The sequence below is a fragment of the Oncorhynchus masou genome, chromosome 12 (genome assembly GCF_036934945.1).
Source record: "Oncorhynchus masou masou isolate Uvic2021 chromosome 12, UVic_Omas_1.1, whole genome shotgun sequence".
NCBI lineage: Eukaryota > Metazoa > Chordata > Actinopteri > Salmoniformes > Salmonidae > Oncorhynchus > Oncorhynchus masou.
In genome coordinates, this window is record NC_088223.1 from 81,849,750 (window position 1) to 81,865,510 (window position 15,761).

General features: G+C 43.6%; 1 protein-coding gene across 1 annotated transcript in view; it reads left to right on the forward strand.

Moving 5' to 3' along the window:
* LOC135550930 (myotonin-protein kinase-like) overlaps window positions 1-15,047 on the forward strand; it is a 20,623-nt gene extending 5,576 nt beyond the window's left edge. The window contains 15 exon segments of the mRNA XM_064982182.1: window positions 1,018-1,109; window positions 1,196-1,279; window positions 5,814-5,909; window positions 6,112-6,260; window positions 6,689-6,782; window positions 7,079-7,276; window positions 7,784-8,032; window positions 8,229-8,308; window positions 8,444-8,540; window positions 9,194-9,363; window positions 11,362-11,459; window positions 13,723-13,775; window positions 14,422-14,496; window positions 14,874-14,919; window positions 14,922-15,047. Coding sequence (XP_064838254.1) covers window positions 1,018-1,109; window positions 1,196-1,279; window positions 5,814-5,909; window positions 6,112-6,260; window positions 6,689-6,782; window positions 7,079-7,276; window positions 7,784-8,032; window positions 8,229-8,308; window positions 8,444-8,540; window positions 9,194-9,363; window positions 11,362-11,459; window positions 13,723-13,775; window positions 14,422-14,496; window positions 14,874-14,919; window positions 14,922-14,974 — 1,634 coding nt within the window. The 3' untranslated portion in view covers window positions 14,975-15,047.
* Window positions 15,048-15,761: the final 714 nt, after the last annotated feature.

Genomic DNA, 15,761 nt, shown 5'->3' on the forward strand with positions numbered 1-15,761 from the left:
ATTCCCCAAATCTACAGTCACATGCCAGTCACAACAGCCGCTGTGCACAAGTACATCGCTCCATTCTAGAAGTCTATGAAGGAATTTAATCTGCATCCCAAATGGCACCCTATTCCTTACATAGTGCACTACTTTTGACTAAAGCTCTATGGGCACTATATAGGGAGCCATTTGGGACACAATCAAGGAAGCCAAAATATTTGGTTGTTTCTACAAGATGCCTGAAAGGCTGAGTGGGTCTGGAACCTTCTCTCCATTTCTTTTTTCCTCTCTCTCTCTCTCCCCACTAAAACAGTTTATACTGTTGCCTTGGTCTCGCTCACATTCCTCCCCACAGGAGAAGGGAGTGAAGAAAAAAAGAAGACCAAGGGGCTGGAAAACTTGCCTTAAAAAAGTATTAAACGGTGGCAGCTATTCTTAGACACACTCTTAGACTATTTCAGAACACCAGTGCCTTAAAGGGGATCTGGCTGCGTGTTACTGTCATGTGAGCATACATTTTTAGCGTGGTGGTCTAGCAGGAATCGAACCCACGACTCTGGCATTGCAAATTTCATGCTCTACCATCTGATCTACAGTCTCTCCAACCACACACAAAATACACATGTGTGTGTTTTGACTGTTTCTGGGTTGTATTTCATAGGAGGCTGGTGACCCATGACACTTGGAAGTGTTTGTTTGAAAGGTTAAAGGAAACAGACAGCTTTTGCCAGGATGCCCGGAGGTCTTCTTGTTAACAGTGTGTGTGTGTGTATGTGTGTGTGTATGTGTATGTGTGTGTGTGTGTATGTGTGTGTGTGTGATGAGGGCCATCTACATAAACAAGCACAGTGTCTAGATCTAGTCCTTACTCCAGGCTTGTCAGGCCTGCTTTTGGAGGATGTGAGTGTATAAAATATATTCTCCATACAAAGGTTGACCCTAGTTAGAATTTATTTATTTATTTTCAAACACCCACTTTCCATGTCTTTTCTCGTGAAATCAACAGCCTCTCTGCCCTCTCTCCTCCAATCACAGCGGAGCCCCTGGTGAGGCAGGTGAAGAAGACACGCATCAAGAGGGATGACTTCCACATCTTGAAGGTGATTGGTCGAGGGACCTTCAGTGAGGTGAGAGGACGCCGCCAAAAGTCAAGGTGCACTTTGGACAATTGAATCTTATCTCCGTGGTAACGTGTGTGTTGCTGTATTTATAGGTGGCTGTGGCGAGGATGCGAAGCACACAGCAAGTGTACGCGCTGAAGATTATGAATAAGTGGGACATGCTGAAGCGAGGAGAGGTAAACACACACACACACAGGAACCTTCCCACTGGGCACAAACTGGTTGAATCGACGCCGTTTCAACTACAAAATAATAAGTGCGATGACATTGAATCAACAAGGAAAACTGATTGGATTTGCAAAAATCAATATAAAGAATTTTGAAGCTATGGTCTACCCTGTAAAACAACACGTTTCACTGCACTTATCTGGTGTAAGTAACAATATTTTATCATTTTAAAGCTAAAGATAATGACATGGTTAAAAATGTTTCTTGTTTTCATGTTGAATTCACATTCATTGACAACTCAATCAAATGTAATTTGAAACTAGACATTAAAATAATGTCTGTCCTTAGTGGGTTTTTCTATTCACATAACAACGGATACATTTTGTATTAGAACCAACTTCTTTGTTGCTTCTTGCGTCTACTGTAAAACAACATCCCAGCTAGCACATAACGTTCTGAGAATGTTGTCCTATGGTTATTTTGCAATACAACCTTCCCACAACTTTCTAGAAATGGTGCAGGATAGTTGCTTGGCTTTGGAAAATTATCAGCAAATTTAAAGACATTAAAATAACTTTATTTTCTTGGTGTTTCATTACTTTAACAGAACATTTCCTAAAAGTTCAAACATGGTGACATTTGATTACATTATTAGTAATGTTCTAGGAATGTTCTCCAACTGGTTTGACATTGGGAATGTTCTGAAATAGTTCCAAGAACATTAAGAAAGTTTTTTCTGAGGGAATTTCAGTACTTTATAGTAACGTTTCCTACAGGTTTCCTTATAGTTCTATTTAATGTACTGCTCTCAAATGGTTCCCTGAGGTGTGTTTGTCAAGGGCCACAAAAAAACATGTACTGTTGAGGGTGCTCGAGGACCAGGGTTGGGAAACACTGCCTTAGGACACATGGAAAGGAATTTGCTATATATGGCTGGAGTTCAAAACAGTTAACGCAAAACATGTTATTAAAAATCTTATTGTTCTCAGAATGTTATTTAACCTTCTATGGCATGGTAACAAACTACCTTTTTGGACCTCACAGCACCCCTTTTTGATAATATTTTTTTATATATATTACTGCTCAAAAGAATAAAGGGAACACTTAAACAACACAATGTAACTCCAAGTCAATCACACTTCTGTGAAATCAAACTGTCCACTTAGGAAGCAACACTGATTGACAATAAATTTCACATGCAAATGGAATAGACAACAGGTGGAAATTATAGGCAATTAGCAAGACAATTCTGCAGGTGGTGACCACAGACCACTTCTCAGTTCCTATGCTTCCTGGCTGATGTTTTGGTCACTTTTGAATGCTGGCAGTGCCTTCACTCTAGTGGTAGCATGAGACGGAGTCTACAAACCCACACAAGTGGCTCAGGTAGTGCAGCTCATCCAGGATGGAACATCAATGCGAGCTGTGGCAAGAAGGTTTGCTGTGTCTGTCAGCGTAGTGTCCAGAGCATGGAGGCGCTACCAGGAGACAGGCCAGTACATCAGGAGATGTAGAGGAGGCCGTAGGAGGGCAAAAACCCAGCAGCAGGACCGCTACCTCCGCCTTTGTGCAAGGAGGAGCAGGAGGAGCACTGCCAGAGCCCTGCAAAATGACCTCTAGCAGGCCACAAATGTGCATGTGTCTGCTCAAATGGTCAGAAACAGACTCCATGAGGGTGGTATGAGGGCCCGACGTCCACAGGTGGGGGTTGTGCTTACAGCCCAACACCGTGCAGGGCGTTTGGCATTTGCCAGAGAACACCAAGATTGGCAAATTCGCCACTGGCGCCCTGTGCTCTTCACAGATGAAAGCAGGTTCACACTGAGCACATGTGACAGACGTGACAGAGTCTGGAGACGCCGTGGAGAACGTTCTGCTGCCTGCAACATCCTCCAGCATGACCGGTTTGGCAGTGGGTCAGTCATGGTGTGGGGTGGCATTTCTTTGGGGGGCCGCACAGTCCTCCATGTGCTCGCCAGAGGTAGCCTGACTGCCATTAGGTACCGAGATGAGATCCTCAGACCCCTTGTGAGACCATATGCTGGTGCGGTTGGCCCTGGGTTCCTCCTAATGCAAGACAATGCTAGACCTCATGTGGCTGTAGTGTGTCAGCAGTTCCTGCAAGAGGAAGGCATTGATGCTATGTACTGGCCCGCCTGTTCCCCAGACCTGAATCCAATTGAGCACATCTGGGACATCATGTCTCGCTCCATCCACCAATGCCACGTTGCACCACAGACTGTCCAGGAGTTGGCGGATGCTTTAGTCCAGGTCTGGGAGGAAATCACTCCGGAGACCATACTCCACCTCATCAGGAGCATGCCCAGGCGTTGTAGGGAGGTCATACAGGCAAGTGGAGGCCACACACACTACTGAGCTTTATTTTTACTTGTTTTAAGGACATTACATCAAAGTTGATTCAGCCTGTAGTGTAGTTTTCCACTTTAATTTTGAGTGTCACTCCAAATTCAGACCTCTATGGGTTGATAAATTTGATTTCCATTGATCATTTTTGTGTGATTTTGTTGTCAGCACATGCAACTATGTAAAGAAAAAAGTATTTAATAAGAATATTTCATTAATTCAGATCTAGGATGTGTTATTTTAGTGTTCCCTTTATTTTTTGAGCAGTGTATATATATATATATATATATATATATATATATATATATATATATATATATGATATCACCGGACATGTCTGTGTCCTATGAAATGAGGGGCTGAAGTGAGTGTGGCCTTTTGTCTGGGGTGGAGCAGTCCTTTCAGAAAGCAAAGCCACATGGGACACATTCACACCAATTGGTAAGATAAAATCACTTTTTAACATGTTTCAAATGAAATAACTGTTTTTTTAAATATATGCATGTGCATGAGTATGTAAAGAAGTATGTTTGATTGTTTAAAGACTTATTTTGTTTTTATTTTTATACTAAAACAGTGTTTTTTGGTTTGTTGCCTCAGGGCAACATTGTGCAGTTAAACCACTTTTGTTCGGGCAATATCATGCTAAAGTGTGGAGATGTGCTTGGATGCATAATTATGACCATCAATGTTTTTACATTTACATTACATTTAAGTCATTTAGCAGACTTTACTTTACTATCTACTGATACTTACAGGAAATGGACACAAGAACATTTTATGGGCGGAAGGAACATCATTGAGCAGTTAGGGTCATTCCCTCTGACAGTGAGGGCCATGAGCTTGAGGAGAGACAGGAAGAGTAGATCCCAGAATCAGGTTTTACAGACAGATAGGAGGTCAGGGATCAGTTAGGGGTCAGTCAGCAAAGTAATGTGTGCGCGTGCGTTAGTGGATGAAGAAGGGTATATGACACATTCAAATGTGTGCTTCCTGCTTTATTTTTTTAAAGGGGAATGCCTGTCTGTTGACAATGAGACTGAGTCTGAGGATGGAGATGTAGCAGAGGTTGATGTTCCACACCTACCCCGGTGGAGAACACCCAACAATGCATACTTCAATGCTTACCCAGAATGGCAGGGCCTGCTTTCAAGATCTGATGATATCAAGTCCCCCCTCCAGTACTTCAAGCAGTTTTTCACTGAAGACATTCTGGAAGTTATTGTAGGCCTGTCAAGTTTATATGCAATACAATGTAATGCAAACAAGCCCCTTAACCTCACAACAAAAGAATTGGAGCAGTTCCTGAGTATTGTGGTGTACATGTCGTTGTTTGCTTTACCAGGCACACGCATGTTTTGGAACAAAGTCTGTTGAGTGTCCCAAGTTGCTGACACCATGATACTGAATAGAAGGGAGGCCATCAAAACAAAACTGAGGTTGACAGGTGGGATCTCAAGTGAAAGATGATCACCAAAGTCCCCTGCCCTGCTGTGGTGAAAGAATACAACAAGGATATTGGTGGGGTGGATCTGCTTGACTCACTGAGTGCACTGTACTGGAACAAAATCACAGCAAAGAAGTGGTACCACCGGCTGGTGTTCCACTTCCATATTCCAGCCCTGAGGCAACAAACAAATGTCTGGTTCGGGGGTGTGGGGTGGGGGGAATGGACGACAAATTTTATGATAGATATATTATCAGGGACACCCCAAGCCCCCCCCCCAAAAAAACAAAATTGGGTAAAAATGCTTTTTCCCCCCCAAAATAAAAAGTCATGCCATAGAGGGTTGCCAGGTCGCAATAGTAAATGAGAACTTGTTCTCAACTTGCCTACCTGGTTAAATAAAGGTGAAATAAAAAATAAATAAAAAGGGTTAATTACCTTCAAATAAGATATAATTTCTGTTCGCAGAACATTAATAAAGCCTCCCAGGAAAACTTTCAGGAAACCATAGTAAAATGTTCTCAGAACCTCCCTGCAACCCAAAAAGGAACGAACCCAGAACAGGCAAAAATGTCACTACCGTTCTCAGAACGTTCCGTTTTACATGTCAGGAAACTTATGGCTTCATTCCCAGAACCAAAACCGTATGTTCCCACAACTTCCAAGGAACCAAGCTGGGATGTGAGGCCATCTGTTTCTCTGTGTTGCGTCTTTGTGTTTCTGTCCTGTAGACAGCTTGTTACCAGGAGGAGAGAGAGGTTCTGCTGAAGGGTGATCGAAGGTGGATCACAGAGCTGCACTATGCCTTCCAGGACGACAATTACCTGGTGGGTATTAGTGACAAATCGCAAACATCAGGGTCATTTCAGCCTTCACATCTGACTGCAGTCTACCTGGTGTGATTCAGTCACTTCCCTCAGTTTCTTTCCCTTGAAATACACCAAGGGATAATAATTTAATCTTTCTTTCTCTTAATTTTTTCTTCTTCACATCTCTCTATCTCACTCACTCTCGCTCTCTCTCTCTCAGTACCTGGTGATGGACTACTACGTGGGTGGTGACCTGTTGACCCTGCTCAGTAAGTTTGGCGACCGTATCCCTGAGGACATGGCCCAGTTCTACTTGGCTGAGATGGTCATGGCGATCGACTCCATCCACAGGATGGGCTATGTGCACAGGTTAGTTGGTCAGAGACACCTGGCAACATGACAACCTCCAGCAAACAATTTGTGGTGTTCCTAGAATACCGCCGTAATGTTCTGAAAACAGTCATTTTTCTGGAAGAAGTGTTCTCAGAAAACAGGGAACATTGTTCCTTACTTTGGAGGGCCTACAAGAGAGGTTCAAATAATGTTTGTTGACTCTGGAATGCATGAATAAATAAGCATAATAGAACTTGAGAAGTCTCTTTTTGAGTGTGGACTGTCTACGTCATCTAATGGTTTCATTTTGGTCCATGCACCCCAAGTTCTGAGTCTAGGGTTCCATGAACCATGGGTACGTTAGCTATGAAATCTCATATCTATGACCTGGGAACAGTAAGAATAATGTTCAGACCTGTGAATGTGCATAGTCAGATTTGCATCCTTCACTCTCCCCTTTGCAGGGACATCAAACCTGACAACATCATGCTGACGGCGGAAGGCCATGTCAGGCTGGGGGACTTTGGTTCCTGTCTGAGGGTCCAGGAAGATGGCATGGTGAGAGACCCCAAAGGGCCACAAAATTTACTCCACAATACTGTTGTGCAAAAGTAACAGAGTGGGTATAGAACCTGGGTCTACTGTGAGTCACAAGGTTGTGTAAGCCCTTCGAGCTAAAGCCAAGGCTCAGGGAGCTAACCCGAGGATAGAATTCTAACTTTTGTAAATGCTCAGGGAGCTATCCGAGGATAGAATTCTAACTTTTGTAAATGCTCAGGGAGCTATCCCGAAGATAGAATTCGAACTTTTGTAAATGCATTTGTGTGCCTTGACATGTGTCTGTGTATTTGCAGGTGTACTCTTCCCTGGCGGTGGGCACACCCGACTACCTGTCCCCAGAGATCCTGCGTGCGGTGGAGGGAGGGGGAGGCTATGGCCCTGAGTGTGACTGGTGGGCCCTGGGGGTCTGTGCCTACGAGATGCTGCAGGGGACCACACCCTTCTACGCAGACTCCATCTCGGAGACCTACGCCAGGATCATGAGCTTCCAGGTACGATGGGGACTTTATACAGAAACTAATCTTACAGATTGATCAAGAGAACATGTTGAGGGTCATCAGAACATTTTCCATATGTCTCTGTAGATATCAGTGCAAAAATTCATAGGAAATACGAAGAGGGAAGGATGTCGAACAAGAACTACAATCCCAAATCTACCCCTAAACCCTACACTTGTGGAGATATTAGAGAATTCAATTAGTACAAGCAGTATGGTGAAACTTCCACATAGCTTCCTAGAGCTATTATAATATTGCTTACACCTGTCAAAACCAATCAGATCTCTGCAAGTGCATAGGGCGTAAAACTTTTTTTTTTAATATATATATATTTTTAAAGTGCATAGGGTGTAGGGTTTAGGGGTCAATTTGGGATTGGGCCATAGTGATCTTTGAGACCATTTTCTTATACATCTGCAAGGAGTGCAAAGAGGTATATATTGAGCTCAAACCTAAAGAACTCTGAAGAACTAAGAGGAACCAACCATTATGTCCCCCCAGGAGCACTTTGAGTTCCCCCCGTCTGGCCCCGAGGTTTCAGATGAGGCCCGTTCCCTCATCATGGGGCTAATCTGTGAGAGGGAGGACCGTATGGGGGCCAGGGGTTCTGGGGACTTCAGGGCCCACCCCTTCTTCTGTGGACTAGACTGGGGCTCCCTGCATGAACTTCCAGCACCCTTCCAACCTGAAGTCTCCAACGCCACTGACACCTCCAACTTTGATGTGTTGGATGACTGCCTCAGTGAAATGGTATTAATCCGAAAAGTCAATATACAATCTACAATATATATACGATCCATTTAAATGTAAAGGAGTCTAATACAGAGCCTTAAGGGACTCCACAGAATATTACATGGCTCCAGAAGCAAGCCTGAAAAGCAAATATAGCAGATAACATATAAACATATAAAGCACTCTATTTGTAATGCTGTCTTGTGTTCTACAGGAAACACTGAGTGATGTTATGGACAAGGCCCCTATCGGAGTTCACCTGGCTTTCGTTGGCTACTCCTACACAGCTACAAGGTCACATTCATATCATATACTGTCTCAGTATCAAAGTACCCCAAATGAATGGGGTATCATTCAAAACTATATCAACACAGTTATAATGTTTTCTTTGTCTTTTGTTCTTTCTGGTTTTTTTTGTATCTTTTACAGACAGACAGGTGCCTTGGATCGCAGTCGTGACATCATGATGGAGATTGACCACCAGCGACACCTTGGGTTGCCAAGCTTCAATTTCCAGGATAAGCTTGTAGGTTGACTATCCACACCTAACAACTAGCTGAGTTACATTTTAACAATCAAGACTAGAATGCTAACTGCTAGATTGGCTACTAAGGACAATTTGAGTAGTCGGGTAAGCGATGTGTAACCACTAGCTAGTTAGCTGTAGGTTGGGACTCCCACCCTGTTACACATACATGTCCATTTATTTATGCAGGAACGCTATGTGCTTTCCTCGTCTTGTGTGTCACTAAGCAGTGACAAAAATGCTTAGCTCTTCCTGAGCTAGCAACATCTTGAATGTGTTTTGTGGCAGACGTCAAAGTTAGGCATGCAATAAATACTAACGGCTGCTAGATTAGGTTATGCTGAGCACAGGTGGTTGGTGGCACCTTAATTGGGGAGGATGGGCACGTGGTAATGGCTGGAGCGGAATAGGTGGAATGGTATAGTTTGATGCCATGGTTTGATGCCAACACATGGTTTGATGCCATTCCATTAGCTCTGTTCCAGCCATCATTATGAGCCCATCCTCCCCAATTAAGGTGCCACCAAACACCTGTGCTCAGCATAACCTGTGCTCTCCCCTCCGCAGCCTCCACTGATGCTGAGGGCTACACAATGTTAACCTTTATCAGGCGGTGTATGTCTAACACTGAGAGGGGTGCTGTGGGCTTTCAGAGTCAGATGTGGCAGCTCAGAGATGTCCTGACCACGCCTGACAACCTGCCTGCCCTGCTTGAGCTCCCCCTAGCCTTGGAGCAGGGTACTGCAGAGTCGACTCACACCACAACAGAGGAGGAAGAGGAGGAGAACGACCAGAATTCAGTACTTGATGAGGATCTGCATAGGTTAGATCACTCCTGAGTGAGACAGACAGATACATATATACATTTTTTTGGTAACCTTTTTTAACCTTTATTTAACCAGGCAAGTCAATTAAGAACACATTTTATTTACAATGACGGCCTACCAAGAGGCAAAAAATAAAAAACTAAGACAAAACACACATCACGACAAGACACATGACAACAATACATAAAGAGAGACCTAAGACAACAACATAACACGGCAGCAGCACAACATGGCAGAAGGACAAACATTGTTAGGCACACACAGGTAGATATGGGGCCTATGCTTTTATTTCAGTATTGCTCTACTGCTAAAAATGAGTCTCCCTCACCTTTTCCTTTCATACTTGACAGACTCAGCAGACAAATGGGTAGCTTTGCAAAAGTTTTTACTATTTTGTTGCATTACAACCTGTAATTTAAATGGATTTTTATTTGGATTTCATGTAATGGACATACACAAAATAGTCCAAAATGGTGAAGCGAAATTTAAAAAATGACTTGTTTCAAAAAATTCTCAAAAATAAAAAATGGAAAAGTGGTGCATGCCAATTTTTCCCCCCTCTGCTACGAATTCCCTAAATAAGATCTGGTGCAACCAATTACCTTCAGTTAAATAAAGTCCACCTGTGTGCAATCTAAGTGTCACATGATCTGTCACATGATCTTAGTATAGAAACACCTGTTCTGAAAGGCCCCAGAGTCTGCAACACCACGCAGCAAGGAGCACCACCAAGCAAGTGGCAGCATGAAGCCCACGGAGCTCAACAAACATATCAGGGACAAAGTTGTGGAGAACTGCAGATCAGGGTTGGGTTACAAAAAAATATCAGAAACCTTTAACATTTCATGGAGCACCATTAAATCCTTAAAAAAATGGGAAGAAAATGGCACCACAACAAACCTGCCAAGACAGGGCTGCCCACCAAAACTCACGGACCAGGCAAGGAGGGCATTAATCAGAGAGGCAACAAAGAGACCAAAGATAACCCCGAAAGAGCTGCAAAGCGCCACAGCTGAGATTGGAGAATCTGTCCATAGGACCACTTTAAGCCACACACTCCACAGAGCTGGGCTTTACAGAAGAGTGGCCAGAAAAAAAGCCATTGCTTAAAGAAAAATACCTAACACTTCTCATCACCCCGAGAACACCATCAGTGTTCAATCCCCTCCCCTCCCACAGTGAAGCATGGTGGTGGCAGCATCATGGTGTGGGGATGTTTTTCCATCGGCAGGGACTGGGAAACTGGTCAGAATTGAAGGAATGATGGATGGCACTAAATACAGGGAAATTCTTGAGGGAAACCTGTTTCAGTCTTCCAGAGATTTGAGACTGGGACGGAGGTTCACCTTCCAGCAGGACAATGACCCTAAGCATACTGCTAAAGCGACACTCAAGTGGTTTAAGGGGACACATTTAAACATCTTGGAATGGCCTAGTCAAAGCCCAGACCTCAATCCAATTGAGAATCTGTGGTATGACTTAAAGATTGCTGTACACCAGCGGAACCCATCCAACTTGAAGGATCTGCAGCAGTTTTGCCTTGACGAATGGGCAAAAATCCCAGTGGCTAGATGTGCCAAGCTTATAGAGACATACTCCAAGAGACTTTCAGCTGAAATTGCTGCAAAAGGTGTCTCTACAAAGTATTGACTTTGAGGGGGGGTGAATAGTTATGCACCCTCAAATTTTCTGTTTTTTTGTCTTATTTCTTGTTTGTTTCACAATAAAAAAATATTTAGCATCTTCAAAGTGGTAGGCATGTTGTGTAAATGAAATTGTGCAAACCCCCCAAAAAATCTATTTAAATTCCAGGTTGTAGGGCGACAAAATCGGGAAAATGCCAAAGGGGGTGAATACTTTCCCAAGCCACTGTATATTATATGTAGCTAATACAAGCTATAATGTAATGATGCCTTTTGATATTTAGGTGAGTATTCATAGCCAATACCAGAGCCATTGTATTCAAAACTGATCTTATCCAATCATCTACGTAGGCGGCTGCAAGAGGCAGAGAAGAGGAATGGAGAGCTGGAGAAAGAGATGGAGAGACTGAGAGGGGAGATCCAGGGCCTGAAGTCCCCCAAGGAGACAGGCAAGGGACCCAGCACTCATCCCTCCTCATCTCCTCTTCAAAAAAACCTCATACTTGAATCATTGCCTGTTCTATCATCCTTCCTTGGGTTTCTTTTCCAACCATTTTGAACTTTTGACCTGAAGGTTGTGTCGTGTTCATAAGAGTACACAACTGAAAACTTTTTAAACCGTTTTGCAACGGAAAACTAAAATACGGTTTTCTTATTGGAAGAATCCAGCTTGTCCCTCCCTTTTTCAAAACATTTTCATACATTTGATGCCTTGTGAACACAACCCTGGAATTGTGTAGCAGCATTACCTCATCCTATAGACTATAATAGGATATATCAATAAGTGCTATAGCATCTCTTCACAGGCAACAGTGTCTAACAACACAAATGTGATATGGTAGGATTTCCAGACCATATGAGCCACATACTGTGAAAAAATAGTGTTTCATAGCAGGAGCACCAAGCAGCATCTGCTTATGTTTGAGCCCTTGGCCAGAACAGAACAATAAATACCCCATCTAAGAATAGGCCTGGTATGCAGCCATTGGCCCTCCCTCTCTATAAATCAATACAGCGTAATGAGCCTTTTAAAGATGCAGTGTTTGGGGGTCTCCTTCAGGGTAGGTTTCTAATGGATGGATGGAGGGCTGGATGCATTCAGTCCCGTAGAGGACTCCAACTCCCAGAATGCACCAAATGACAGGCGCTGTTGACAAGCAGATAAACAGGACCGGCTAGCTTGTTTAAAGGGGAAACAACATTGTTAATGAAATAATAAACATATCTACGTACTATACTTTTAAAAAGTTGCTAAGAAACACTGGCAAAGCCTCACGCCCTTTCCAATCACTCCATTTTCATCACATTTTCTCTTTCTCTCTCTCACTTCCACACACCCATTCACTCACGCAATCACTGCTGCTGAAATTGTTTAAGTTTTTGTTGTTGTTGTGACTTTCACAGCTGGCTCGTCAGCAGTGCACCCACCCAAAACAGTTTCCTGCGAAAGTGCAGCTACTCAGTCCTGGGCCACGTTCAGTAGGCAAACATTGAGGAATGCTGCACATAGAAATGTCATGAGGAATAGAACTCCCAGCTATTTGGCTCCTTGGATGTTGTGTAAACTTAAGTTTTTGGTTTCCTATTGGTTCTGGGAACGAAGTCATATGTTTCCTGGCAGGTAAAACTGAATGTTTTTAAAGCATTCTGAGAACGGAAATAAACAATTTGCCTGTTCTGGGAATGTTCATTTTTGGGTTGTAGGGAGGTTCTGAGAACATTTTACTACTTTCCCTGAAAGATTTCATTAAAGTTCTGAGAACGGAAATTATACGTTATTTCAAGGTAATTAAATAATATTCTGAGAACATGTTCCAATAAGACTTTTAATAACACCGTTTTGAACTTCAAGTACACATAGCAAATTAATTTCCATGTGTCCTAAGGAATTAATCATGCAAACACATGTATTTCTATTGTGGCGCAGCATCAGTGAAATTTGAACCAATGATCTTCTGTTCTCTATCCATGGAATTAGTCCACTGCGCCACCAGGATGGAGCTAGCATGCCATGTTCATTTTAGTCTATTCAAACAGACCCCATTTCAAAGGAAACGAGAATTCATCAAGATCAGATGTGGCCAATTAGTGGGCGTGGCCAACACACCTGAGCATACAAGATAGAGGATATAGTTTTGTTGATGCTGAGAGCAGAATGTATATGTTTTCTTGTCATTTATATGAAATGTTTTCCTGATGTTCTGAGAACATGACTTTAAATAAAACCATGAGGAAACCCGTAGAAATTGTTATGCTGATGTACAGAAATTCCCACCTAAGAAACATATGGTTCTCAGAACGTTATGTGCTAGCTGGGTATTGTGCACCATTCCCAGAATGTTGTGGGAAGGTTTTCTGCAAAATAACAATAGGAAAACCACGCTCTCACCAAGCGCTAAGAAACATACAGTATGGTTCTCAGAACATTATGTGCTAGCTGGGCTGACATGATAGAGCTCATCGCCAATTCTGGGTGACAGACAACCATATCTGTTCTACACAATATATTTCTATCTGAACATTCCTGTAACTTTTCCCCCTCCTGAACAGGCCCCTGCTCTCTTGGGCTAGGTTTCCCAAAAGCATTGTAGGACTAAGATCATTGCTCGTCCCTTTAGTTTCAATGGAATTAAGATGATCTTAGTGCTACGATGCTTTTAGGAAACCCAGCCTTGGGCTGTTCTAATGTACCTCTCTCTTCTCCAATCACAGAACTGCGTGTCTGCCCGTCGTCTCTTTCTCTGCCTGCACACTGTCTGGACGATGTAAGACTTACTCTCTTTCTCTCTCTCTCTCTCTCTTTCTGAGATGATCAAAGGCTTTCTGAGGGCAAACAAACAACCTATTTGGCTGTCTGCTTGGTCATTTGGGAAACATCTTGTTTTAGAAACTAACATTGGCCTTATTTGGGGTATATAAAGAGAATGTGTGTACATTTCCAAGTGGATATAGAGGTAGTGCAAATAAAGCATAACAAGCTCTTACCCCACTTACACCCAGCCCATATTTCTGCTCCTGCAATGGGTCCCACTTTATTTGGATAGTCCTCTATAGATGGTTTACAACTTGCCGGTCTATACACCTTGCTGATATACAGCTAGTGTTAGGGGTAGGGCGAGAGTTAGTGGCTAACTGTACTATCCAAATTAAGCGTCTTTTTTGGGCACGTCACAGCACAGCATGCCACACTCGCCTGGCGAAATATATTTCACTGCATTAATCTGAAATAACGAGTCCTCATCATGCCCAGGGCCAATGAAATAATTTTGTGTCTGCCTTTCTCTCACGGATTTTGACCCAGGCGAGTGCGGCAAGCTGTGCTGTGCTGTGCTGTGACTCGCACAAAAAAAAGACTGCATCTGTACCCTGGCCTGCAATCCTGTTCAGTTCGTGACTGTGAGTGTGTTTCAGGAGAAGAAATCGCCCCCTGCCTGTCACTACCCGCTGGTGATCCCTCTCCACCGCCACCTGCTGCTGTTTCACAGGGTAGGAGATTTGAAACATGAGGACTGGAAATTATGTTTTTGTCCCAAATTATACCCTAATTCCCTATTTAGTGCACTTTTGACCAGGGACAACAGGGGTCTGGTCTAAAGTATAGGGAATAGGGTGCCATTTGACACACCCATATACTTGATGAAAAAATGACTGTATGACTGCATCTCTCTCTCTTTGCACTGTTGCTCTATCTCCCCCTCCTTCCCACAATGGCTCTACCTTTCTTTCTCCACCTCTCCCCCTTTATACTCTCTCTCTCTCTGTCTCACATCTCTCCCCCTTCATGCTCCCCTCCCTCTCCTTTCCTTCTCTATCTTCCTCTCACCCTCTCCCTCCCTTCCCTCCTCTGTCTCCCTCTCTCTCAGATGCGCTGGCCACAGGAGAGAAGTGAGTCCTACTTGTTGGTGTGTGCGGAGGGGGAGATCTCCAAGCCTGGGACAGACACTGCTGTACTGAGATCTCCTGAACCCCCCCACCCCACCCCCTCTTGGTTTAGCTACCTCCCCCTCTTGGGATCGAGGGGCAACCCAGATGTCACCCCCTACGCTACAGCTGCTCCCTTCCCCCAAACACCCCCTCGGCTAACAGGACAGGAGCACCACATGGCTGGAGGGATGAAGGGTGGGGATGAAATGGGCTTAACGTGAAGTGGACAGAACACACTGGAGTGGCAGTAGCATGATGCTGCTCTGCATCCACCACAGAGTCCTATTATAGTACCTCTGAAGGAGAGAGTTTTGAGCTAGTATGGTGGACGGATGTTAAAGCGAATGCTATACTCATTGCACTTGTCCCATATATAGAATTAAGAGTGAGCAGAGTGCTGCGCATAAATGGGGTAACGGGGAACATGGAGCAGTGGGATAACCATAGGAAAGCTAAGGACTGTCACTAGCTTAAAATGAATGGGGAGGTATAGAAAATGTAAATGAAGGACATCTCCTCCTGGACTACTAATAGATGCCTGTTGCTTTCCGAGTGTCGCTATGTGGGCACTTATATCTCTGAGCGGACTGAGGTAAAAGCAAGCTCTGACAACAAGAAGGCACCACAGCAAAGAGACATTGCTGGTTTAAGTGACAGCCAGAGGGGACAATCAGTCCACTCCATAAGCACACACTCTCCAGCACACCTGGACATTATTGGTGCATTTTGTCCAATATTAATGTGGTACAAATGTTCAGTCATTAATTTTTAACAGCATCATCTAGTGGTTTACTTTGTATATATACATGTAAGTGTGGATTGTGTTG